The 26172-nt window shown below is 40.4% G+C and overlaps 2 protein-coding genes across 10 annotated transcripts; both read left to right on the top strand.

Annotated features, from left to right (window-relative positions):
* Nucleotides 1-368: 368 nt before the first annotated feature.
* Nucleotides 369-20209, top strand: LOC121908578 (transcriptional repressor p66-alpha-like). Of its 9 annotated transcripts, none has more exons than XM_042428717.1 (11): nt 369-550; nt 9653-10173; nt 12290-12422; nt 12706-12834; nt 12951-13028; nt 13127-13246; nt 13533-13736; nt 16742-16997; nt 17670-18073; nt 18173-18290; nt 18923-20209. In XM_042428717.1, exons 2-11 carry the CDS (start codon nt 9656-9658, stop codon nt 19060-19062), a joined length of 2100 nt encoding a protein of 699 aa, XP_042284651.1. In that variant the 5' UTR covers nt 369-550; nt 9653-9655; the 3' UTR covers nt 19063-20209. The 9 variants fall into 9 exon arrangements, with proteins under 9 accessions (XP_042284651.1, XP_042284648.1, XP_042284646.1 ...); XM_042428714.1 differs by having other exon boundaries at nt 370-550; nt 12293-12422; nt 13533-13721; nt 18173-18425; XM_042428712.1 differs by having other exon boundaries at nt 370-550; nt 12293-12422; nt 18173-18425.
* Nucleotides 20210-21956: 1747 nt separating this feature from the next.
* ndufa13 (NADH:ubiquinone oxidoreductase subunit A13) lies at nt 21957-26080 on the top strand. Its single transcript, XM_042428694.1, has 5 exons — nt 21957-22099; nt 24306-24384; nt 24491-24562; nt 24664-24733; nt 25842-26080. Exons 1-5 carry the CDS (start codon nt 22006-22008, stop codon nt 25959-25961), a joined length of 435 nt encoding a protein of 144 aa, XP_042284628.1. The 5' UTR covers nt 21957-22005; the 3' UTR covers nt 25962-26080.
* Nucleotides 26081-26172: the final 92 nt, after the last annotated feature.

The following is a 26172-nucleotide window of genomic DNA, read 5'->3' as shown; positions in this document are numbered from 1 at the left end:
AATAGTTCAGTTTGTTAGGGTTCATGATGGCTCATAATGAAGCTAGATTCATCATACCAGCAATAAACCTGCAGTTGCTGGTTCAGGTCCCTACTGAATATTGAATATTATGGAGGCTGGTGAGTGTTTTGTGTGATATATTGTATGTGATGCTTTTTGTTTTTATAGGTCCTTAGTGTAACATGGTGTGTGTTTGTGCGTGTGTGTAACTGTGTGAGTGTGTGTTAGAGGGGGATTTTTACTCGCTGCTACAGTCATGGGTCAACCCGAGGAGCCCGGGGCCCCGGGCATGGTCGTGCTGCCTTGGCCCTTGGTGGTCAGTGGTTTACATGATGTGATCCGGTCGCCGAGGTGCGCATGCCCACTAAGAGGACGCAGCGGCTCCATGTGTGTTGAGGCGCATTATTTGGCAACAGACGCGGCAGCGGGGAGGGCCGAAAAAAAGAGGATATCCCCTGGATTTCAAAAAAGCAACGATTTATCGAGGTTAACTGCAGATTAAACATTCCTTGGTCGACCATCGGCGAAGAACGGGCGACAAAGCGACCGAGTAAGTTGACTGAGGTGAAGCCGAAGTTTTGTAGTAAGTGGATCGAGGGGAGCCTTTTATTCGGACTCGTCGAGAGGAGCCAGGTTTTCCTCCACCTATCTGTGACGATAAAGAAGCTGATGGGCTGTTGAAAAGTAACACTTCTCCGCAGAGCCAAAGGTTGAGCGCTGCTGAAGGGGAGGAGGAGGAGGGGGGAGACTCGCTCAGCCAACATTTATTTCATTTTACATTTCCTAAAGCGTGCCACCTTGTAAGTATGATCCTTGGACTTGGTTTTGTCCGGTAGAAGTCGTTAAACGAGGTGAGGATTATAACGTTAACATCGCCAGCGGCTCGTCGGCGGCAAGCTCAGTCCGTGGGCCGGTCGATGAAATTTATGAGTTCCGACTCGAAGGCTTTTCCTCGGAGGGGACACCCAGGTAAACCGTCCCGGTGAGACACACACAGCCTCACTTTTAGGGCTGTATGTTGAAAGTTTGTGTCCCCCCTTTTTTTTCTGAGCTGATGCTTGTCCCGCATCGGTCATCGATTCGGGCTCGGTTCTGGATGTGTGGGTCGTGTTGACGAGCAGCTGGAGGACTTTAACTACTTTGACTGTTAGTCTCTGATCAGCCGTTGGTGTTCACGAATGAGCCGTTGGTGTTCAGAAATGAGCCGTTAATATCCGAGCTCCACTGGCTTCGTGTTTTTTTTTTTTTTTGTTTGTGCGATGTAGCTAATGTTAGCTCGCTAAGTAGTAACACGCTCACCTCCTCTGAGGCGGTGTCAATAATATAAAAAAAGCCGGCTAGTTGCACATGTAGTGTGGGCTGGGTTTAGTTTTTTAAAGGGCCGACTTTTGGTTTGGTTGGTGTAACGTTATTGGGTGGTGTAAACGTTAAATGGTGGACGCCGCTGCCCGCTTTTAAGCCCCGTGGCACCAGTGTTGGTTCTGCTATCTGGTAGCTAATCTTCCTACTTCTCTCTGTGACAACCGTAGTCTTCCTCCTCTTAAAGCTGAACACACACACACATAGACTCACTCTCTGACACACACCGCACACACTCCCTCTCACCCAGACAACGCACACACACACATACACACATTTCTCCTCCATAGCCAGTTTGCAGCGCTTTCTTCGGGACAAAGCTGTGGCTCAGGAACCCTGCTTTAAAACTAGTTTATATATTTTTCACTATTATCTACTTATCTGGACACACTCTGATGATTTTTTTTTTTTTAAAAAAGGTATTTGGTTATTAAATATGACGGAAGCCGGGATGTGCTTATGGTATGTTGACAAAACCACATGCAGCATTTCACGTCGAGGCTGTTAAACTTCAGCTGTGATAGTTTAACACTTAAAAACAACTGAAAGAAACACTTGTGCTTCTGATGAAATACGAAGGTCTTATTAGGCTACATAATATCTTTTATCATTAGGGAGGCTTATATCTACTGCTCTCATAATAATAATCATAAGAAAAAGAATACTGTGGTCTACAACTTTGAATTTAAGTATGCTTATAATCAGTCTAATAAAAAAGTGATTAATGGAGTAAATGAATAAGTTATTGTAATGGTTAATGTCACAGAGTTCATGATTTGTTTGGTTAGGACCACAATTAATGATTATTTTCATTATCGCTCAATCTACTGATTATTTTCTATATTTTCATTGTTTAGTTGATAAACTTTGAAAAATGTCCATTTCATTTTTCCAGAGTCTGATGTCTTGTTTTGTCTGACTAACAGTTAAAGGGTAAACAAAGAACACATTTACATTTGTGAAGCTGGAACCAGTGAATTTTTGCCCTTTTTTTCTCAAAGAACTATGTTTATCTAAGTAGTTGATTGATCAATTGATTCATTTTCAGTCAGTCGATCAACTCATCGTTGCTGCTCTACTTTTTTTCAAACATGCGTACACATTCATCACTCCTACCAGTAATCGTTAGTTAATTAGTACTGCTGTAACACAACACAGCCACTTGAAGGTCCTGTGCGTGCGGCGTAGACTGGGGATGGTATGATGGTAAAGTGACCTGCCATTAGGAGACTTTATTGCCTCTTTGTAGGAGATCTGGAATGAACACTCAGTTGTTCATGTGAACAAAGGCCCTGTAAAGTGTTATTTGCATGTAAACAATCTGTTGCATGGTTGCATTGTTTATGAACTGTCACTGTGAACAAATGCAGGATGTCCTTAGTGAATGGAGTTGTTCAACGACATAAAGAAGAGAGGAGAATGCTTTGCTTTGACACGCCGTGACCACTGAACTACCTGTCACGACGGACACTGCTGAAATAGTGCATCTACAGCACGATGCGTGACGTCCTATCCGCCCTGGAGCGATTGTATTCCCAGTATTAAAATTACAAGACTGAGCGAGTCAGAAACTGCTCAGAAGTTTCAGGATTGTTGTTCCAGTGACTGATCCAGAGTAGTTGTGTAATCAGCCACTGTTCTGGAAAGGGTCGTCTGCTGGCAACATTTTAAGCTGCTGCACATGACTGCCGGGTCACAGGGCAGCTGTTTGGTCAAGCTTTCATGACTTTATCAAATGTATAGGCATCAATCTGCTCTCTAATTGCTCTTTTCTGCTTGTTTGGTGTAGACAGCGGTGTTAGCTGCTGCAAAAAGCTCTGACTTGTTCACAGTTTAACTTATTTAATCAAGCAAAATCAGTGACCCAAGATAGCTTTGGCTGTGACCAGCTCCAAAGCTAAATTGTTCAATATACAAAGGTTTTTGTTTCAAGTTTTATTGGTTGGAGAACATCTGTGATATCATTTGTTATTTTGATAGATGCAGCCAGATAATCAATATGGATTTTATGCTTCAGCAGCAGATTTACCTGGTAGTGCAGCTGCGTGTTTGCACAGTTTTCTGAAAACCGTGTGCAGTGCAGAAATATGTTTTCACAGGGTAAAGGTCTATCAGTGGGTAAATAAAATGCTGTATGTGCAGCCAGGCATGGTTCATGGTTGAGAGTGAGTTTGCCAGCATAAATGAAGGATGATTGAGTGACAGGTGGTTGACATGATCCATGACTGACTAGCTAAATAACCACCTCAGGGCAGGAAGTAAAGACACGCAGCAGAAAACAAGACAGGTGTAAATAAACTGTACATTCTGACAAGCGCCGCCTTGATAGTGGTAGCAACCTGATACCAGATTAAAGTACCCACATTCTGCATTGGTGAAAGCTGCGCTCGCCAAGAGTCAAGTACCTGCACAGTGCAACTTGATAATGTGGTAGCGATCATTTGTGATTTAATTACACTGCAAATGTTAATGTGGGGATTGAGTTTGATTAGATACAGACTCGCAGAAACCCTTTTAAAAAAAAAGTCGTTGTAGACTGTTCATCTACAGTAAATGTGCTATTGGGACCACAGCTGGTTAAGAGATCTTACATGTTTGTAAAGAGCCATATTAACTCTCATTATTTATCATATTTTAATGATGTGATGATGATGATGATGATGATGAAGTAGTGTTTGTTCCAGGACGAGCTGTCATTTTGTTAATGTAGCCTGAGTGATGAGAGCTGGAAGATTACTACAAAAATCATAATCCTGTTTATTTTTGTGAATGATTATTGATTCAATAATATGTCATTTATGACTCTGTGTAGTGTAGTGAGTGTACCTGCAGGAATTTAGGCCTATATCTCATGAAACATCTCCAAACATTCAGACAGCAGAGAAAACTTGTGTTTAATATGGGCTCAGTTCATTCTTTGTCTCTATATTTAAGACATGTAAAGTTTCTGTTGAAGCTGTCTGCTTCTCCAGCTCAGTTGGGGTGTTTTTTTTATTGAATAACTATTAAATAGTCATAGAAACAGGTTTAGAAATGCAAGTATTGTTTATTTTCACAAGGGGGATCCCTTTTACACATTATGGACTAGTGCTGGGTAGTGTGGGCAGTACCAGTTAAAAGTTTGGACACACCGTCCCATTCCCTTTTAATGACAAAGTGTGTCCAAACTTTTGACTGGTACTGTTGTGTGACAGTCATGTTGACAGCTCCACTGAGTTCTGCTGACTTAATTTGGTGTAAAAATCCATTTTATAACTGTACAAACAGTAAAGAAAATTCACATCATGGCTCATATGTCTACCAGTGTGCTATTTGTACCCAGTAGACAGAAATATCGCCTGTCCTTACTATAGACTTGACCCCAAAGCATGCAGGGAAATGCATGTTTATCATGGAGAAAGGTAGGAAAAGGAGGGTTTTGTCAGCAAAGAAAACAGACACAGTCAAAGTTTTTCCACTGGTCAAAATTCAGCCCAAAGTGTGTCAATACTTCAGTTTTGCAACATCGCTGATGGAAAGCTATTAGTCTGTCAAAACCAACTTAAGGACACATCTCCATGACCACACGCTGCTCTATGACGTCTTTAACAGTGTTGTTAAGTACTGTTTGAGGATTTCCATCTTATTTGAATGATTATCAGGATGGTATTGTTTAACGAGATTCCGACAATGGTAGCATGAAACTTTTATAACCACAAAAAAACAGTGAATTGAACAAAAGACCCCATTATCCTGACGTGTGTGTTGGTGAATAGACGGGTAACTTTGTTTATGTAGCGTGACTTTGTTTCGTCAGATGTGTAAAGTTGAGTTCTCCTTTCAGTTTTAGTTGCCTTTAGTTGCCTTGCACTGGTTGCATGTGAAGTTCTTGGATGGGTGGTTGGGGGTTTGATCCACCATATGTTTGTGTGCGTGTGTGTGTGTGTGTGTGGGCTTGAAGGAAACGTGTGTAAAGTGCCACGGAGATGAAATGTGAAACCTGTCAGCCATTCAGATCCCTCTTTTACAGGTCAGTGTCTGTGTAGGGTTGTGTGTGTGTGTGGGAGGGGGGGGGGGGATATGTTACTTCTGCCACCAGCATCAAGTCACAGCTACATGCATCAGAATTGATAAAACTACCACAACACACACACACACAAACACACACTGTATAATGGCCGTCGGTGCGGAAGCCCTGCGTCTGCTCCAGCACCTGAAGGGTTAAAACGAGCTTCAGCTTCGCTCTCAGTCATACACACACACACACACACACACACACACACACACACACACACTAGCCAACCGGTTTAAACCGGTTCTCAGGAAAAGTGCTTTGTGTGTCCCACTGAATCCTGGGAAGGGTCATGTCATGTGTGTCTCAGTGATGTAAGAGTATATTAAAAAAAAAAAACTTAGTCGGCTCTCTGTTATCAGATGATTGGTCTGCACGCTGCATTGTGACTCTGTGTGTGTATTGTATAGGTACATCATGGGTTACACTGAGTCTGCTTTATGCTCGCCGTTATAACCATTCTGAGAACAGGAAGGGGAGGGGGTAGGAGTGTGTCACCTAGAAATACACAGGTTGTAAGGGTTAATTGTCCCCCCCACCTCCCCCACCTCCCCCCCTCCACCCTCTCCAAAAACCACAGCTTCCTGTAGTGCGTCACTGGGCAGACCGAGGGCCTCGACGCACTTGGCAGGATTGACTCGCTGATCTGTAGGATACACGTGTGAATATGACGCAGGACAAGACTGGAAACTGTGTTTCGTCCAGTAAATGGCGATGGATCCAAGTGTGACTTGTCACTTTCTGTTTGAGAGTCTGTGAACTTTGAGCCTTCATCTTACTGCTGTATGCCGTATCGGTCAGCAGTACGTGTTTACCTTTTTACATATTTGATAGTGACCTAAGTGATTTCAATGGGTGCGTGCACAAACATGTTAGTATCCTGGTTTTGAGCTTGAGGGATTTACACAGATTACATGTTTACATGGTTTCTGGTGTCTTTATTCTACAAATCAGCCACTCTGTGTTTTCTCTCCTCTGACTTGAGTTATGATGAACACAGTTTGGATGTCCGTCTCTGGAATAAGCTACTTGACATGAAAATGACAGCAACAATACAATTCATGTCCTGCACTACAGAAATCATAGTTTCTTTATATTTCAGCGTGTTAATCATTATCACGTCAGTTATCATGATGTTTTTTGATTTACTGAGTAACCACCAGGAAACATGAGTTGAAGGAGCTCAAGACAGAGAATGATTAGAAACCTGAAGATAGTTTTATATGTCATAGTATCCTGGTTTCCATCAGAGTACTCCAGCTTGCATATCTGGGTTTCTCAAAACCAGGATAAGGGCTTATTCATATTTCTGAAACCAGAATAATAAGATAACATTTGCAATACATAACCAGGATGTGTGCATGTAAAGGCAGTTAGTGCTGGACTGGCCAATCATATTCTTTTCTGTATATTTTATGCTCAGCATTTCTTACCTTCTCATACACATGTAATGAGATTCATACAGGTAAGTAAGTGCAGTACCTTGTTGTTATGTGAATAAGAAATGGTTTCTGATAAGAGCTCTTCCTCTGATAAGAGTGTAGCTCTGACCAATCAGTGAACAGTATGGTCTGAGGTGAATTTGTTACTCAAGCCAAATCGATAAAAGTCCACTGATTTGTCAGAGCTGAAATGATAAGTCGATTAGTCAATCAACAGAAAATTAATCAACAACTATTTCGATAACCATTTCATTCTTACAAGCAGAAATGCCAAACATTTGCTGTTCCAGCCTCTTAAATGCGAGGATTTGCTGCTATACTCTGTCACATTTGATGGTAAATTGAATTAAATCAATTGGTTGATAGACATAAAACTAATCTGCAGCAATTTTGATAATCAGTCATTTTCTAAAAGCAAAAACAGCAAGTTTTCATACTCTTCTGTGAAAGCGAATTGAATATCTTTGGGTGTTGAACTGTTAATCAGACAAAAAGAGACATTTGAAAAACATTACCCTGGGCTCTGGAAACCTGTGACAGGATTTTTTAAATTATTTGCTGACATTTTATAAACCAAATCATGAATCTGGTAGTTGGAACAATAATTGGCGGATTAATTGATGTTAGTTGCAGCCTTAAACGTAACATTTTTTTGGTTTTAGACTGTTAGAGAAAACAAGTTATTTGAATTCAGTGAGGTTTTCTGTTTATACATAAATGATTCTTTATACACACATATGGAAAGTGCATAAGAGATGTACAGAGGACAGTGTGATAGGCCAGTTTGAGTTTGAAATGGCTTCAATGGGTCATTATCTAAGCGTAAAAGTAAGCTTTCATTAAGCCGCGTGATCTATCATCTCCTTGTGTCTCCTCTCTAAATTCTGACTTGACACTGAGAGATTCACAGCAGCTACTGAGCGGATAATGTGCGCCTGTATGTAGCATGTACTGATGCACATCTGCGAGTGCACACTGCGGCCGCTCATCTGTCTGACAGGACGAGCAGCTGTATGTCTCCACTACTGTTGGCATGTCAACATCTGGTAGGATATCAGACGTTAATGGATCCGCTGTTAGTGACTCAGGGAGAGAAAGACTGTAAAAAACAAAAGTCTTTCAGTATGAACAGATGAATGAAAAAACCATTTCACTCGCACACATAAATTAATAAACTACTTGGATTCATGGGTCATGATAAATATTTAAAAAAATCACGCTCCAGTTAATTTCAGATATTCCCCAAGTCTTTTTTAACTCTGATTTAATTACAAAGTTATTGTGTTCTTCCAGCTGTTTGATGTATCATTGCAACATTTCATGTTGTTATCCCGAGTCATTTAGTTTCAGTCATTTAGAGATCCTTGTTCTGCTCTGAACTTTGACTACTGAGTGGTCACTCCATCTTATTTGTTCAGTTTTCCCCCTCTTATTTTTTTAGTTTGGACTGAAATGTGGATATTTGGATGTTTTGGAATCATACTTGAGTTAACATCTTGGTCGTGTGACCATAATAGTCCAACATGTTTTGTCTGGCAGCTGTTTTTGTCATCCTGCATCCCCCGCAGATGATTCAAGGTCAGTTTTGTCTACCAGACTTCTGAATGATGGCTACACAATCACAAACCTTTTACACTGAGTGAAATATAATTTATTACTGGCTAGTAACTCTGTAGTGAAGGTTTGTCAGATAATGTAGACATTACATGACATCCAATCAGAGCTTTGCTTGTCTTTATAAACATTTATTTCTGAGTAATCTCAGTAGATGCAGTTCAGCTGTGAAATTTTAAATGGCTGTAATAAAACTTCATTTTGAGCCAAATCTGTGATTTTGCTGGTAATCATTAATTGTCTACATATTTCTGTAGTTTCCTTGGTTGCTGAGAGCTATTTGGTAAACTGTTTTTAGCTGTTTCAGCTTTTAGGGTTTCAACTTCAACAGACGCTTCCAGTAATTCAACTTAAAATGCAACTCTTGTACAGTATTTCACATACAAAGAATTCACATGAAAACCTGTTTACAGAGTAAACAGCTGCAAATTCTAGTGTATGTTCAACTATGTCCACTGACACAAACACACTTTAACTTTCACTGTCAACTGTACAACTGTCTGACAGTTCAACTTCTTTTAGTGCTTAAAGTGGGAACATGTGCGGGTTCCTCTCGGAGACATTGTGTGTTGCTGTTCCTTTTATACTTTTGTGGCACATTTCTGTTTGTTTCTATTTCTGTTTTGGACGTGTCTCCCAACTGCAATTGTATTCAGCAAACAACTTGCTTGACAGGCAGGTCCACACGTTGGCGAGATTTGGAGGGTGTTCACGTTGGCTCCTCTGTGAGCCTCTGTGACCAGGATTACCCATAACACCCTTCTCTGTGTAGGTTCACCGAGATGTCTTCAGAGAACCATAAATCCAACTTCAACTGACATTTCTACTTTCAACAATTAACATTTTAAGACAGTTGTTTACAGTTTTTACACCTGGATTTTCTCTCTGTTTTTGAGATTACTTACGATGACTTTAGATGACTGTTAGATAACCTAAGCAAGCTCTCCTCCTAGAGACTTGTATATTTATTTAGTCAGTATTTTATTTGTCACCATTTCTGCCAGCTGTAGTTTGGGTTAGACGCTTGGCAGTTGTGATGTGATGTGTGATGCTTTATACAATGCCGGTGCCGGTGAACGCTTACATAATGAACATCTGTATCTTTGTTGGATTTGACCTGTAACTTTGATCCTGTTTGACTATCCAACAATCCAGATAATCCAGTCATTTCTACTTGTATCTGCAGGGAATGTCTGAGGAGGCTGTCCGCCAGACTCGCAGCCAGAAGAGGGCACTGGAGAGAGACACTGCTCCCCAGTCCGTAGAACCCTCCGATGCCGACAATGAAAGCAAAAAGCCTAAATTGGACCCATCTGAACCTTCAGAACAGGCACAAACTAGTCCTAAACCTGACCCCGTACTGGCAGAGGATGGTCAGAGCCAGGCCATGTCCGGATCAGAAAAGGAGCAAGAGCAGAGCCGGCTGCCGTTACCTTCAGTGTTACCTTTGACCTCTGAACCGGCAAAGGATGATCTGAAGCGGACCCAGACAAAGGAGGTTGAACGCAGCTCAGACAATCGGACTGACTGCAATGACAGAGCGGGCAGGGGAGTGAAGACGGAGCAGAATATGGATACAAAGAGCCGGGTCCGACTGACGGAGCCAAAGGCGACCGGCGGCATGCTGGCTGCAGGCGAGGTGAAGGCCACCATTAAAGTGGAAGTCCAGACGGGAGAGCAGCCTGTCGACATGAGCACTTCCAGAGGGTGAGAAACAGTTTATAGTGAACTCTCTCCAGCAGTGACAACCATGTGAAGTACCTGTCAGATAAGTAAATGTGTGAATATAGTTTTTCTGAGCTGCGGGCTTCTTTTTTTTATTAGAAAAACTCACCAGGGGTGTTGTAAAAAAGAGATAAAATGACACTTTATTTGAATCTTAAGAGATTAAAAATGTTAAAAGTTAACATTCAAGGCTCTTGATGTGTTTTAAAATGACTGTCTAGGAGAGAGGGGGGGGGGGGGGGGAGGGGGTGTCTGTCCTCAGAGGTGATGTTTAACTTTATCCTTTGGTCTACCTCCATTTTCCCCCCACTCACCACCTGAACCCTAAAAACTCCCCTCACACAAAATGAAGCTGTGTGTCACAAACCGGTTCCAGCCGGTTGTTGCCATGGTTTCCACAGTGGAAGGAGCAGCGAGGGGAGGGGGGAGGGTGGGAGGAAAAGTGAGTGTGTCACGTGATGATGACTTTGAGGTCATGTGACTTCTTTGGAAGAGTAGTGATTAATCCACAGGAAGTGATGATGGCGCTAAGCCCTGAGGAGAGACTAACACACACACACACACACACACACACACACACACATACACACACACACACACACACACACACACAAGGAGGACGGCCAGGAAAGACAGGCCTCATGATGTCATGCGTTGACTTTAACGACTCTTTATGCTTCATAGAAGTGCATAATCTGTGTAATCGCAAATCCATCCTTGTTTTTTTTTTGGTTTTTTTCCAGAGGAAATACTCACATTCTTCAATTTTTTAGTGCCACTAGTCAAAAAAATGTAGGTCGTCGGCTCTACAGCTCGCATATAGCCTGCAGTTAAACTAGTCGCTTTTCATTTTCACGTCGATCCAAACGGTCCCTCCTTTCTTTAATATCCTTGTTGTTCTTTGTGTGACGTATGTAGCCCTATACAGATCATCCTCAAGTGCCACAAACACCTATTATGCTCTGCCACAATATCCTGTTTCAACAGGAAATTCATGCTCTCAAACAGCCATTTCATTGTGACTTTAAGACCTTTGCTGCAGCTTTAAGTCCCACCTTGCCCCTCCTTGGCATTTAGGACTTTTCCCATGTTGCTGAAATCACATCAAGATGAAGAGAAGCTGCGTAGAGAGACGTCTGGACTTGCAAGATTACAGTGGGACGGATCAAAACGCGGTTATAAATTATAATTTGGGTTGAGCAGGAGACCTCTATGAATACAGACATTACTAATGGGTTCTAATATTTGAGCGAGTTGAATTGCACCTAAATTTTGCTTAAAATGTGTTACAACTTTTCCCCATAGTGGAAAAAGATAAAAAAAAAACATTTGAGTAATAATTTTGAACAATGATGTAATCGTCTAGACGCCAGTATAATTCTAAATGAGCATCGTCCTTCTCAAACAAGCAACTTTCTCAAAAACAGAACGAAATTGACAATCAAAAGTTGTTTTAATTTTAAAAAACACAATTTCCTCTTTAATTGGGTACCAGTATGTGGCATTTGTGTAGCAGAAAAATCAAGTAATTATCACTATAAACCTGTACTCTCTTGTGACCCCACGTTCCCTCAAGATGACATTTATGTGACGAGGCACTGATCAGTTTCTACAGTATGAGATATGACAATATAACTTCACAATTTATCATATCTTCCACACACACACACATACACAGCATTATTTTTTCTTTGGAAGAAACTTTATTATCATAACTGCAAAAGTCACTAAAAACTTAACACGCAGTTAGAAAAAGTAAAATCTCAAAGTCAGTAAATAATAGCTTTGGAAAGTGGAAACTGACCAAAAAAAATCACAGATCTCAACATTATGATGTATAATTCCAGTTCATCGATTACAACTTAAAGTATCCATAATACAAAGCTCATGACTTTATTTTCACTTTTTGATACACTGGAAATAATTTTAAAATGCCAGGCGCTCTTGGGCGCTATAGTGAAATATAGAACAGGCGCTCCGGGGCACCGTGGGGTCAAGAGGGATAATCCTGTTTTGTGTTTACAACATGCAGCATCAGTGCTCAATTTAAAATGTACTGAAAAATACATTTGAATGTCATTCTCTTTCTTATGTACAGCAGTATAAAAAGGGAGAAGCGCCCTCCGTCCCCCGACGATGACGATGTCATCATCTTGTCAGATAACGACTCCCCGAGTCCACCGATGAATGGCCTGAGCCACTTCAAGGAACTGGACACAGATCTGCTCATGGTGAGACACTCAGACACAAAACCACATGTCAGGCTACTGTCCTCCTTCGACTTTGAACTATTTCTTCGTACTTTGAAAGATTTTCAGTACTGTGTGAATTGAACAAGTCAAACCGAGTAAGCAGTTAAACTTTCAGAGGATGCATGACTCGACAGGATGCATGACTATTAATCGACACGATTGGACCTGTCGAGGCTCCCAACATAAAACATTTCAGTTACTGGACAGGGTTTTTTTTCGTGATGCGGGTGGTGTAAGTGATGTTGTGATCTGTCGAATGTAGAAGAGCAGCCCGGCGGAGAGGGAGCGCATCATTAAGCAGCTGAAGGAGGAGCTGAGACTGGAGGAAGCTAAGCTGGTGCTGCTGAAGAAACTCCGACAGAGCCAGATACAGAGGGACACTCTCCAGAAGGTAAACAACAGTTATAACATTAACGCAGAGTCACGTATAGTCTCATATCCCCCACAATACAAGCTGCTTCTTTGAACGTTCCTTGTGTAATATTTTATGCCGTTTCTCCTTCTCAGCCCTCAGGTCTGTCCGGCTCCTCTGCTCCTCCTCCTCTAATCCGAGGAACGATCGCAGGCAACAAAGGCTCACAGCAGGTTAATAATCTAATTTCACACATGCATACATGCACACAGGCGGCATGTCAGTGTGATAGCACCTGCATACTGTTTCTGATGGTGTTTTCTTCTCTCAGATTTTGACAGGCAAGAGTTCGGGCACAGTTATCCCTCCGCCCCTGGTGCGAGGAGGGCAGCAGGTGTCGTCTAAACATGGCTCCCAAATCATCATGCCGCCTCTGGTCAGAGGGGCACAGGTGAGTCATGGAGAAATTCTGATATTATTAGCACGCTAAGATATTAATATATCATGTTTCATATATTTAAATCTTTGGCAGGGCAATGATAGCCTGAGATATTCTCTTACTGCTGTCTTTCACTCTGAGACAAACTGCAGGGAAATATTACCCTTAAATTTAGGACTTATCTCTCTTTGCACCTCTCTCTCTGTGTGTGTGCCCCTTGCTTTGGTGCTTGTGATGTCCCCTCCCCCATGCCCTCCACTACCTGCGTCTGTGTCGTCCCTCTCATCGTCCTGGTTAGCCCATGTCTATATCTTCACAGCAGATCCAGGCTCTCCGCCAGCAGCAGCAGCAGCAGCAGTTGGCTGCCTCTGGAGGCGGAAGCTCAGGACCCCCTCCTCTGCTGCTGGGCCCCAGGACCTCAGCCCAGGGCCAGAGAGGCATGGTCCAGTCAGGCCTCATCAGAGTAGGCAGCGGTGCTAACGCGCTGGTCAGTATCTTACAGGTGCTTCCAAGTTTTAAAAAAGAGAATATGCACAAATGAATATGTTTAACCATCTATGGTGGAAAAAATACTAAAATATCCTGTTTAAATAGAGGTGCTTTTAATTTGGCTGAATTTTATTTTTATGCAGGTAAAAGTACTTTAGTTCGTATTGAAAAACAAATAAAAAGGATTAAATTTCAGTTGTAAATATAGTTTAAAGTTGTTTAAACTATATGCGATTGTTATAATATTTAATTCCAGTGATAGAAGAAGTACTCAGATCCTTTACTTATGTAAAAGTACCAATACAGCAATGTAAAAATACTCCATGACAAGTAAAAGTCCTGCATGTAAAATGATACTTAAAGAACTCAAAGTATTACAGTAAAAGTACTATTTTTGGTCCCTCTGACTGATAGATTATTATATATGACATCATTAGATTATTAATACTGAAGCATCAGTGTTAGAGCAGCATGTTATTGTTGTAGCTGCTGGAGGTGGAGCTAGTTTCAACTACTTTATATACAGTTAGCTGGTTTAGTCCAGTGGTTCCCAATCTAGGGGTCAGGCCCCTCCAAAGAGTCACCAGATAAATCTGAGGGGTTGTGAGATGATCAATGGGAGACGAAAGAAGAAAAAACAAAGTTCTGATACACAAATCTGTTTTCAGTTTTTGGAGTTTTTCTCTAATCTTTGATTTTTGGTGAAATATTGGATCATTTGAACATCTACTGAAATGAAACAACGTGAGAGGTTTAGAGGGAAAAATCACTATTTGATGGAGCTGTTAACAACTCATTGACATCTGAAATGTGACCCTGACTACACACTACTTTTTGTAAGACGTCAAAAGCCAAAAAGATTGGAAAGCACCAGTTTCATCTTAAACAATGTATTGTGTTTTAAAAGCTTGTTATATTATCCACTGTGTCAACTGATCTGTCATCTCTCTGTCATCTGAAAAGTAACTAAAGCTGTCGGATAAATGTAGTGGAGTAGAAAGTATAAAGTAGCATAAATGGAAATACTCAAGGGAAGTAAAAGTACCTCAAAATTGTAGCTAAGCACAGTACTTGAGTTAATGTACTTAGTTTCTTTCTACCACTGTTTAATTCCTTGTGGACTGTTTGCCAGACTAAATAAGACATTTGAAGATGTTACAACGGTCTCTATAGAAATTTATATGAATCAGAGAAAAAGGAAACCATTGGACCTTACTTTTCTTTCGACGTTGGAAGAAAACACAACAGAGACACAGGGTGTTACCATCCAAGTGCGATTTATTTACAGAATATACTTATTCGTTCACCAGTTTAAGTCACGCAAATCTTGTCGTACTGAGGCAGGCGCAGTAAAATACAACTGGCATTTTATGCGAAAAAAACCCACCTGATTCGACTCCTAACTAGTTTACGACTTCTCAACATAGTTTGTTTGACTAGCGAACGGTAGCTTCGTCCAGATATGTGGTTTTCTACAGAGGGTCATTTTCATCAGTCTTTCTTAAAGGCTGAAAGGTGACAATGGGGACATCTGTCCATATTAAAGTGAAATTGATATTTACTAACGTTACAGTACTGGACAGGGGTTTTTCACACCTGCATATTTTAGTCCGGTTAGTCTGGTTCGTTTCCCCCTTGGTGCGGTTCGTTTGGGCGGTAGTGAACTCAGTAATCGCACTCGGGTGCAAACCAAAACAACCACTTCCCCTTTAAAGGAGGTGGTCTCGGTCCGGTCCCGAGCGAACTCTGGAGCGGCTCGTTTGTGGTGGGAACGTGATCCGACCTTGATCCGATCTGACTAACTTACTAGGCGCACTCTACAAGTTTGAGCGAAACGGCTCCTTTAACCAGGTGAGCTTTGCATAGTGGGCTGCAGATTAGTGAACGTAACAATCGCTAACAACTAGCCGGAGGATGAGTCGAGGTCGGACCTGGACTAATGCAACGTAGCGCGTTGTATTTGGCCAGTTCGCCCATGAGTAGACCTTCTTCCTGTGTTTACGTTTTTACTCCCGCCCCAGACACATCTGACCAATGAGTGAAGTGAACGTTGTCACGTGGCTTCTATTGCTGCATTTTGGATTTTTCTCTGTGTGAAAATAAACCGAATCACTGTGAAAACGCACCAAGTTCACCAAATCATCAACCGATTCGGACCAGAGCAAACGAACTATAGGTGTGAAAACATTGGTTAACCCTAAATCGACTTTAAAAGCCCCTAGATACACATTTAGTGCCAATTAAACACATTGTGCGATAGTTTACAATGTAACATTGTGGGTCAAACTGTTGACTGACGGACAGAGACCAGCCAATCAGAAACGATCTGTTCTCGTGGCGCATGTTAAAATTACTTAGCGTTATTTCTATTCCTGGCGTAGACTGTCAGTAAAGATGACACAGTTATCCATAACCAACTTTTTTCGGGGAACTGATGGGCAAAAAGTGAAGGTAATAGGTTACAGTGCGTGAAATATAGTAACGCCATTGACTTCAGACGTGAATTGCGAGCTCTCGACTGGTCGACAGAGCAGGTGTTTAGCTAAAGACTGCAGCGTTAACTTGGGTAGCGTTAGCGCTAGACAGCAGCATTACATCATCACATGACAGTCGGATTTAACGCATGTTGTTTCACAAACAGTTACCATATAATTCACATGAGAGCATATTTCATGATAACTTATGATAAGTCACGACTGGAAGCTGCAAACCACTGCATGAAAACAGCACCACCAGGTCATAGATGTAAATGTGTTATAAACTATATTAATCATGTATTGGCTGTTACGTAGTGAATGTTATATTTGCATCTAGAAGTATATTTCTTGCCTAAAAGTAGCTTCTGTAACACAGCAACTTCACAGCATCTTGAAATATGACTCCATTTGATCATTAAACACTCTGGTGTTAAGTTTACACTGATTAGCTGCCAGTTGTTAACTTCTATACTGCTTAAACAATCAAAGATATTTTGTTTGTGCTTATGTTTGTGTTTCTTGTCTTTGCTTGTTTTCAAAGGCCTCGCCATCCAGTTTGAAGGGCTCAGGAGGCAGCGGACTGTCTTCAGTCGGGGTGAATGACTCTCCAGCCAGCCGCCAAGCTGCAGCTAAACTTGCCCTGCGGAAACAACTGGAGAAGACCCTCCTGGAGATTCCCCCACCCAAGCCCCCTGCCCCAGAATTTAACTTCCTGCCCTCAGCAGCCAATAATGAGTTCATCTACCTGGTGGGACTGGAGGAAGTAGTACAGAATCTGCTGGATACCATCCATAGAGGTGTGTTGGTTTTCTGTCTTGATGGCATTTGTTTAGATGTTGGGTCTGCTTCTTACAAGTGTGGGTAGCTGGCCTGCTGATTTTTACTGAATTGAAATACTGATCATATGCAGTCAGGAAATCCCCACTTTCAACCCATTGTATCCATCTGTCTACCTGCATCTAGTTTGGTTCTAATTAATGTTATCTTTCAGCAGGCCATACAAGTAGAGCTGAAACAATTAGAAGATTCAATGTTTAGCTGATCAACAGAAAAATTGCCAACTATTTTGATAATTGATTAATCATAAAAGTAATTTTATGCAAAAAAGCCAAATATTCTCTAATGCAAGTTTCTAAATTGCAAGGATTTGCCACTTGTCTTTGTTATATATGAAAGGAAACTGAAAATCTTTAGTTTTAGACTGTTTACACACGATTAGGAAATTGTGACGGGCGTTTTCACTGTTTTCTGACATTTTATACACCAAACAATTCATTGATGTCATAATCTAGTGTCCTACTTATTTTGAACAGAAATATTGACTACATGTGGTCAGGACATCTCCACTTTTCCCAGGATTTAAATATGTCTACCTGTTTCAGTTTCTTCTAATTACTACTTTGATGCCATACAAGCACCTTCTGTCTGTTTTTAATCAGCACCTCTTTGTTTCCCGTCTCTCCATCCAGGAAAGACAGGTGTAGCACTGTCCAAGACCATTGTCAGAGACCCCTTCATCTGCACCCAGTGCAATACTGACTTCACCTGCCGGTGGAGGCAGGACAAGACTAAAGGCGGGGCAGTCCTCTGTGAAGACTGCATGTCATCCAATCAGAAAAAGTCTTTGAAAGCTGAGCACACCAACAGGCTGAAAGCTGCATTTGTCAAAGCTCTGCAACAAGAGCAGGAAATAGAGCAGCGTATCATTCAGCAGACGTCCTCGTCAGTCTCTCACAGTAGCTCTTCGTCTATGAAGGCAGAGCAGTTGGTGTCTCAGCAGCTGAAGCAGGCTCACGCCAGAGCGTCCTCGCTCCAGCACCACCACCAGGCCAGCCGAGGAGCCAACATTGTTCACCATCACTCCAGCAAGCAGGTTGGTATTAGTTTTTTTTTTTTTTTTTTAAGTGAAACACTTGTGCAGCTGTTGGAACTGTAACTTAAACCCCTCTCTGTGTCTCTTACCTCCCCTCAGAGCCAGCTGTCCCATGGCAGTGTCTCATCACTGGGGGTGAGGGGCATCCCCCACTCCTTTTCCTCCTCCTCCCAGCTGCAGAGCGCAGTGGCGGCCGCAGCTTTGGTCAGCCGGCCAGGTAAGCACGCCCATGTTTCCCACCGCTCTGTCCAGAGTTCAAAGGTGAGCAGCAGTGGGATCGGCGGCGGCAGGAATGTCAGCGGAGGTAGTGCCTCATCCACTGCATGGAAGAAGCAGAGCAACAGCAACACAGGTAGACTCACATGAATAGCAGCCCGACTCTGGCGCCTGACATCTGCTCTTTCAAATTCCTGTCTGGTCCAAAAGCAATCCTTGACCATTTCATCCAAATTCTACAAGTGTTAAGAAATTTTTTTGTAGCAGTCGCTATCTAGTATAATCTCACACATTAAAAAATGAAATACAGTAAAGACACATGTAGGAGGAAATGTTTTCGGACAAGGCAAACCCACTCTCCAATTCTCTCCCTGCCAGTAATCTCAATCTTCCCACTGTAGTCCCTCACTTTGGTGGTTTTATATTTTCTCCTGGGTGTCGTTACAATACGAGTAGAAATTCTGTCATTTCTCTTTTGTGTTTGTCAGTGTGTTGTGGGGACACGGGTACCTATAGATTCAGGTGTTTTTGGCAAATCATACATCTTTTTCCCTATTTAACTCTGAAAGCATTAAACTGACAACATGCAGTTTGCTCCATTGCCTGACCTGCTGCTCTGTTGCATGTTCACAGGAGTGACTATGGCCTACGTGAACCCCAGCCTGACAGGTCACAAGACATCAGCCACCGTCGACGCTCGCCAGAGGGAGTACCTGCTGGACATGATCCCCTCTCGCTCGTCGATCTCGCAGACTGCAAACACATGGAAATAATTGAAACAATACTCAACTATTCATGATTAGTTTTCGACCAAGTTCCTCAGCTCCAATAATATGGTCAACAGCACCACCTGGAGGACTATTAAGCAAATACAATCTCTCAAAGTGAAGAAGCGTTCCTTCCTTGCCTTTGTATGATTGTTGTTTTAGTTTTCTTCTTTTCTGTTGTTTATTTTAAGGTTTGCTGTTCTTTGGTAATTGTGCAGAAACCATTTTTGATTTGATTGGGGCAAAGAAAAAAAACAAATACTTGACTTCCCCTGGGTACTTCTGTCCTCCAGACTGGGTAGTTAAATGGTGCCGTGATAAGAGTTTATGTCTGCATTGAGTACTTTGATAAGAATGAGTACTCTTTTAATGGGCACATGAGCCCTTTTTGCCATGATGTGGGTCAAACTGACCCAACTTATTGACACTTGAATGGTTATAGTCATACCCAAGAGTTCACATTCAACAAAATACACCTTTATTTTAAGCAGAAACAAGATAACTGAGTTGTAAAATGTTCAGTACATCACCCCTGTAGTTAAAGGTTTGAATTTATTTTGTATTTACAGTAAGTTATTTTGTTTTGTTTTTTTTTCTTTTTGACTGATGTTAAAAATCACTCTGTATATTGTGGTTTCCACAAATGAAGAGTTTATTCTAGCTTTGTTTTTTTTTTCCTGTTTAACAGCATGCCTACCCTTACCTTCTGTTCATTTTGCACCTTAGCTAAAGAAGCATGGTGTCATTGCTTAATTCATCTGTAATTACCATCTGTAATTTGCTCATTTTATATTAATGTCAACATTGTAAGATTATTTTGAGTATTATGTCATCACTGAGAAAATGCAAACTCTGACGGAGCTGAATTTGCCACACTGGTGCTGGAGATCTAGCCTCCACTTTGTTCAACAATAATCCATGAAACATGCGGCGTACACAGAGCCATGAATCAGTTCTTCAAGGAAATATCTCCTCAGCCACCAAGAACCTGGAAAACACAAGACCACCGTCTTTTATCTTACACCGCCTCATCATATTGCATAATTTCTCTGCTACCTGATCTTAACTGCATTGTACAAACTTATGTTCAAATTTATTTGGTTTACTTTTTTCCTAGCTCCTAAAGAAATAATAAAAATATACATTTTAAACACTCACTGTCATTTATTTTGTGTAGATCACATGACACTAGTATGATGGCGTCTTCATTGCTCAGACTTTCTCATATGATCAGGACAAGGATTGTTGGATCAATTCCTCAGCATTCCCTGTTTCATCTTGATGAATTTTAACCAGTTGCAGTGAAGTCATACCTTAGAAATCCAAAACCTTTGAAAGCAAGTAACTTCTTCAGTGTGTAGGTCTCAAGTCAGAGAAAAACTACGTTAATGAGTCACAAGAGGAAAGTGGAAATATCACTGTCCAAAGGCTGATAGTTGTAGAGATGGAATACCTGAAAGACAGGTTGGTTGGATCAGTCATCATTAGGAAATGTCAAACAAGACTATCAACTGCCAGAAGCAAACAGCCATCTGGTAGTCATGCCCTCTATACATTCAAGTACGAAAAACATACTTAGTCAGTTGTGGAATGTCACCAGGTACGTTTCATTCAGCACTGTACTTGGTTACAGTTTTGAGATATGTGCACTTGTTCTTCTAGGGTTACTTTATACTTCTAGTTTACTACATTCTAGAGGAAATTATTGTGATTTTTACTCAATATGGACATATAAAATATATGATCAGCTTTTAAAATATAATCATTGTTAAAGATTAAACTGCCTAGAATGATATAGAGTCGTTCAAATGAGCTTCACCTTGACCAGCAACAATATTAAAGTGTTTATATGTTCGTGCATTTTGATGAGGGGCGATATTGCTGCATATTGGGTACTTGAAGTACATCTTGCTGACAATACTTCTGTACTTTTACTTAAGTAAAAGATCTGAATAGTTCCATTACTGCTTAGATGTGCAACATTGAGGTAATGTGTGGTTATAATATGATCACAATAGACACTATGTCTGCTTTGCATGTTTATTTAAGACGCTATGAACAATTGGTTGTGAAAAGCCTACACTTCATTGACACGAATTGATAATATTACTTTGACAAGCAAATATTATGTTCACTGTGATAAGAGTTCCCATCTCAAGCAAGTTTAAAATCTCCACAATTTTTCAAGTCTGTCTTAAAACAATGAAAGAGGTTTTCCTCACTGCAAACATTCCTCCTGTTCATACTAGCTTTTAAAAGATCCCCTTTAAACGTGCTTTCAATGTAAGTGATGGGGACAAGTGGATATCTGCTACATTTACATCTTTTTCGCATCAAATTCCCTCTCTGTGTTTCCCTGTTGAGCTGCAGTGGAAGTATAGTAACAAAAAGAGGAACTTTGGCACCAAAAAGACTGTAAGATTGAAATATATCTATTTGATTTGACTCATTTGGACGGCTGAAGCTTCATATGACTTCAAATATAATACTTTTAAATATAATTTTGCACAGAAGGAGGCTTGTGGATTTTGGACCCCATCACTTACACTGTAAATGCATTATGAAAGGATCTTCTAATGGCCAGTATGAACAGGAGGAATGATTATGGCAAGAAAAAACAATTTCTATTTTCATTTGGGCATCTGAATATTGTTTTAAGACAGACTTGAAAATTTGTCAACCTGTCCTTTAATACTATGAATAAAAAACTAGTGGTACTCATAAAAACATGAAGAACACTAGCGACAGCATTTCTTAACGAAAAATGTACATGACGTTTTGTAAATGGGTCAAGTATGGAAAACCAACTGGTAGTGTTTGTCTATATTTTGCCATTAATCCTCCAGACAGGTGGAGGCGGTAGAGCGCCGCTGAAGCTGTGACGTCAGCGAGAACGAGCGTTTTTCGTGACGTCAGCAGCGTGTTGTGGAAGAAGCAGGCTGGAGGAAGATGGCGGGGTCCAAGGTGAAGCAGGACATGCCTCCTCCGGGAGGCTATGCCCCGTTTGACTATAAGAGAAATCTACCGAAACGAGGACTCTCAGGTACATACATTACATACTCATCTGTCTAAATATACAGCTTCATACACGAGTCGTTAAATACGTAACCCAGGCGACGTGATGTTTACCTGCTAAACAGTGGCTAATGCTAACAGTCAGCTCCTAAACAGAATAATGACATTGTTTAAACTCAAAGTGCCTCCTGAATTGCTGCCTGTCATATGGAAAAATAACATCTTTGTCTGTTAGCATGTCTACTAAATTATTGGTTTAAGAACTGTTTTGTGCGAGTTTATGATGTCAGAGATGTTAGCAACTTGATAACTAGCGAACACAAATAGTGTTATTTTGTTCTAAAATGGAAAAACCATAAAATGTTATTTAATGCATGTCATTCAAAACTTTAAGTTAAGCATAGGAAGCTCGGATAGTCACAATACTAAGTAAATAGATTATATTGTTGTGTTGCAACGAAATATGTGACCCCTCAGATTTTGTGCCACCATGAAATGATTTGATATTGTCAAATATTTGGGTGCTGTTCAGACAGATGCACACTACTGGACACAAGTTTCAGATATGATAGTTTGAAAGGTTGTGACTTTGCTTAATAAGGTCACATGTTGTCCTAACTGTTAAATAGTTTACAAAATATATTGTAACAGTGCAGCTGTAATAGTTTCTGTTACTAAACTAAAACTTGTAAACTGGGGCTACTGTGAGTTATTTTTATACAGATACAACAAAGGTTACAACAATATTCACTGAAGTTTATTATGGTCTGTATTAAGGAAATTAATAGGGACTGCAACTAATGATTACTTTCATTATCAATTAATCTGCCGATTATTTCCTTGACTAATCCATTGATTGTTTTGTCTATAAAATGTCTGAAAAATGCCTGTTAAAATTTCTTAAAAGCTCACGGAAATGTCTCGTTCTGTCTGATTGACAGTCCAAAATCCAAAGGTATTCAGTTTGCTGTCATGTGACACCGAAATACCTAAAATTCTTACATTAGAGAAGTTGCAATGACTGAATTTTTGGCGTCTTTTCTTAAAAAATGACTAAGACGGTTATTCAATTATCAAAATAGTTGCCGATTAATTTTCTGCCGATCAACTACTCGATTAATTGTTGCAGCTATATAAATCAATAAAAATGGACATAAAGACAACAAAATATGCATCTACCTGCAACAAAAGAACACAGAACTAATCAACCCAGTAACACTACAAAGATGATTTCCCACTGACCAAAAAGGTCCCACTGAAGGGACCCACTGAAGCTGCTTTACATGATTAATTAATCAAATACTGTTTGCATATTCAATCAGTCATTTCTGTTTTAAAATGAAATATAATAAATGTCAATCGCAAGTTACAAGAGCCTGAAGTGACGTCTTTTTGCACACATCATTTGAGCAGCAGTTAGATAGCGTCAGTGATGTGAGGCACGTCAAAGCAGGCGCAGCAGTTATCAGACAACTGGCAGATTTACATGTGTGGTTGCTGTCAAACTGTGATACTGAGCCCTCTAGGCAGGTACAGTAATAGCTGCAACTTTTAAGAGCTGTGTGTATAAACATCCTGCTGTGCGACATCTACAGGCAAGGAAAGTAATAGCCTCTGCAGTGTGTGTTTTGGAAGTGGAGGATTTTTCTGAGATGACTTATCACTGGTCTGCTTCACCTCCAGTACTTTCGGTTCAACCCAAAGCTACGTGCTCATTGTAAAAACCCTAAACGAATAAAAAATATATAGAAAAGAGTGCTAAAGGTGCAGTGAAAAATGTCCATGTGAAGAGTCTAGATCTTCTTGGTCATGTTAATTTGGCCCCTGTTCAAGAGAAACACTGTACATTTGTCACAATGTCTTAATGCAGACACTGTAACATACCGCAGGTCTGTCAGACTGGTTTGATCAGTTTCCAGTATCTATATGTCTAATGACAGCATAAACCTCAGTTCTTAAAGACACAACTGTGCAGCTAATTTCTACTTTCTATAGATTTTTTCATCTTTTGTAACTTTAGAGAAAAAAAACTTTAAGCACAAATTGTTCATTTACCTCTTTTATTAACTTTGCTGCTTATCTAAACAAATACAATAGTTTATCATTGATGTAGACGTCAAAATAGGTTAATTTTGATAGCTAAACTAAACTGAGAATATAGTTGATATGTCACTCAAAACCCAAAACTAAATAATCTCTGGTTAACTGTGACTGATGAATCCTTTAATCAACAGGATATAGCATGTTCGGCATTGGCATCGGCATCATGGTGTTTGGTTACTGGAGGCTTTTTAGGTGGAACAGAGAGAGGAGGTAAGAACTTTTTTTTTTTAAATTGTGTTTTTTTGTTCACAGTCAAACTGTCAAATTCCCAATCAGGCTGAAACAAGTGTTGATATTATGTGTTTGTGTATCGCAGGCGCTTGCAGATTGAGGAGATGGAGGCCAGGATAGCTCTGATGCCACTGCTGCAGGCAGAGCAAGACCGCAGGTGACAATAAAAAACTCACACACAATACTGAGTTTCTAAATTTGGTGGTGACACCTGTAGAACAGCGATTTATGTAACAGTTGAATCTGTCGTCTGTCCAGGAATTTACGGATGCTGAGGGAAAATTTAGAAGAGGAGGCGGTTATCATGAAGGACGTTCCAGGCTGGAAGGTAAAGAAAAGCTGTTGTTTTCTGTTTGAGAGGATCAACCCTTACATGCATGTGTGTGTCGAAAACGACACCGCTGGTCAGTTTTTGACAATAATTTTGCAACAAACATATTTCAGCATTTCATATTCCAGGCATTCTTCAAAAACTTGTTTTAATTACCTCCCATTCCTTCTTTTAAATCGGGGTCTTTTAAGTTTTAAGAAAATTGTGTCTTTTCATAAGAGGGTAAAATAAAATAAAACCCTTTAGCATTTCTAATTATAATGATACTCTTCATCCTTATTAGTTATTTCTGTCAGCTAGTGTGCGTTCTGTCAACCACATCTAAACTGTCAGCCACATATTACACAGAAAGACAAGTTTACATTTGATACATGATTTACATAACCATCATAAATTGATTACTATCAATGGAAAGTGTCTTTATAATTAAATTAGCCTGCTTTATGGCTAGTTAACGTTAGCTTACTACTGTAGTTGTAGGTTTTTTGTGTGCACACACAAAACTGAACACAAGGTTTTCAATTAATGTTCAGTTTTTTTCATAATTGTTTTATTGTTTGTATTATTACCAAAGACCACAGATTTAATACAGATTATTTTAGACTTTTGGAAGAGGATGGCTTCCAATGAAGCCATCTGATGATTTAACAATAACAGTAAGTTTTATTGGTATGGAACATTCATTACATTGATTGCAGCATTTCATTGTAGTTTATGAGTGAATATAAGCCACAGATATTGAAAAACAGGATTGGCTCAAATGCAAGAAAAAAAAACAAGTCAGACATCCCAAAAACAAAATAAACTTTTAGGTAAACGCACATCCAACAGTATTTATGGTAAAATATTTTACTTTGACCATCAGTATAATCTGGTGTTTGTCCATCAATGAATGGATATTTTAAATATATAAAATGTAATTAAATATTAAAACCGTACAAATTGAAAGGACAATAGTAGTTGAGTCTTTCTAGTTTTAGTAAAGATCACAGCAGCAGCCTGCTGTACTTTGCTGTACCTTGTTTTTTGGGGTCAATAATTATCACACAAAGATCCAGAATATTTCATAATGGTGCAAACTGTGCATCTCTTCACACTCGTACAGGTCGGTGAGAGTGTCTTCAACACAGAGCGCTGGGTTGCCCCTCTGTCAGAGGAGCTGTTCAACCTCCGGCCCCGTGAAGAGCTTTTACACAAGCGTTTCGGCTTCTTGTCGTATGTGTAAAACCACCAAGTTGGACTGTGTCCTGAGTTTCACCACCTTCTGCAACCGATATCACGTGGACCTGAGCTCAATCCAGATTGTAAATGTTCAATATTAAAGTTCTTTTTTTCTGTACCTCATCCTGGTTTAACTGGCCCCCTTTTTTTCAGTCTGGACTGAAGTTCACAGCATATTCATGTCACACAGGATCATGTCCAGTGGGTCAAAGTTT

Source organism: Thunnus maccoyii, chromosome 12 (genome assembly GCF_910596095.1).
Source record: "Thunnus maccoyii chromosome 12, fThuMac1.1, whole genome shotgun sequence".
NCBI lineage: Eukaryota > Metazoa > Chordata > Actinopteri > Scombriformes > Scombridae > Thunnus > Thunnus maccoyii.
Note: the sequence above shows the minus strand (reverse complement) of the source record. Positions and strands in the feature narration are given on the sequence as shown.

Excerpts from the sequence above, each read along its gene's own strand:
- LOC121908578 (XM_042428709.1), top strand. The coding sequence starts at position 9,656 with ATGTCTGAGGAGGCTGTCCGCCAGACTCGCAGCCAGAAGAGGGCACTG. Across the intron at positions 16,998-17,669 it reads GCTGGATACCATCCATAGAG|GAAAGACAGGTGTAGCACTG; the intron begins GTGTGTTGGTTT and ends CTCTCCATCCAG. Across the intron at positions 18,426-18,922 it reads GCAGAGCAACAGCAACACAG|GAGTGACTATGGCCTACGTG; the intron begins GTAGACTCACAT and ends GCATGTTCACAG.
- ndufa13 (XM_042428694.1), top strand. The coding sequence starts at position 22,006 with ATGGCGGGGTCCAAGGTGAAGCAGGACATGCCTCCTCCGGGAGGCTAT. Across the intron at positions 24,563-24,663 it reads CAGGCAGAGCAAGACCGCAG|GAATTTACGGATGCTGAGGG; the intron begins GTGACAATAAAA and ends TCGTCTGTCCAG. Across the intron at positions 24,734-25,841 it reads AGGACGTTCCAGGCTGGAAG|GTCGGTGAGAGTGTCTTCAA; the intron begins GTAAAGAAAAGC and ends ACACTCGTACAG.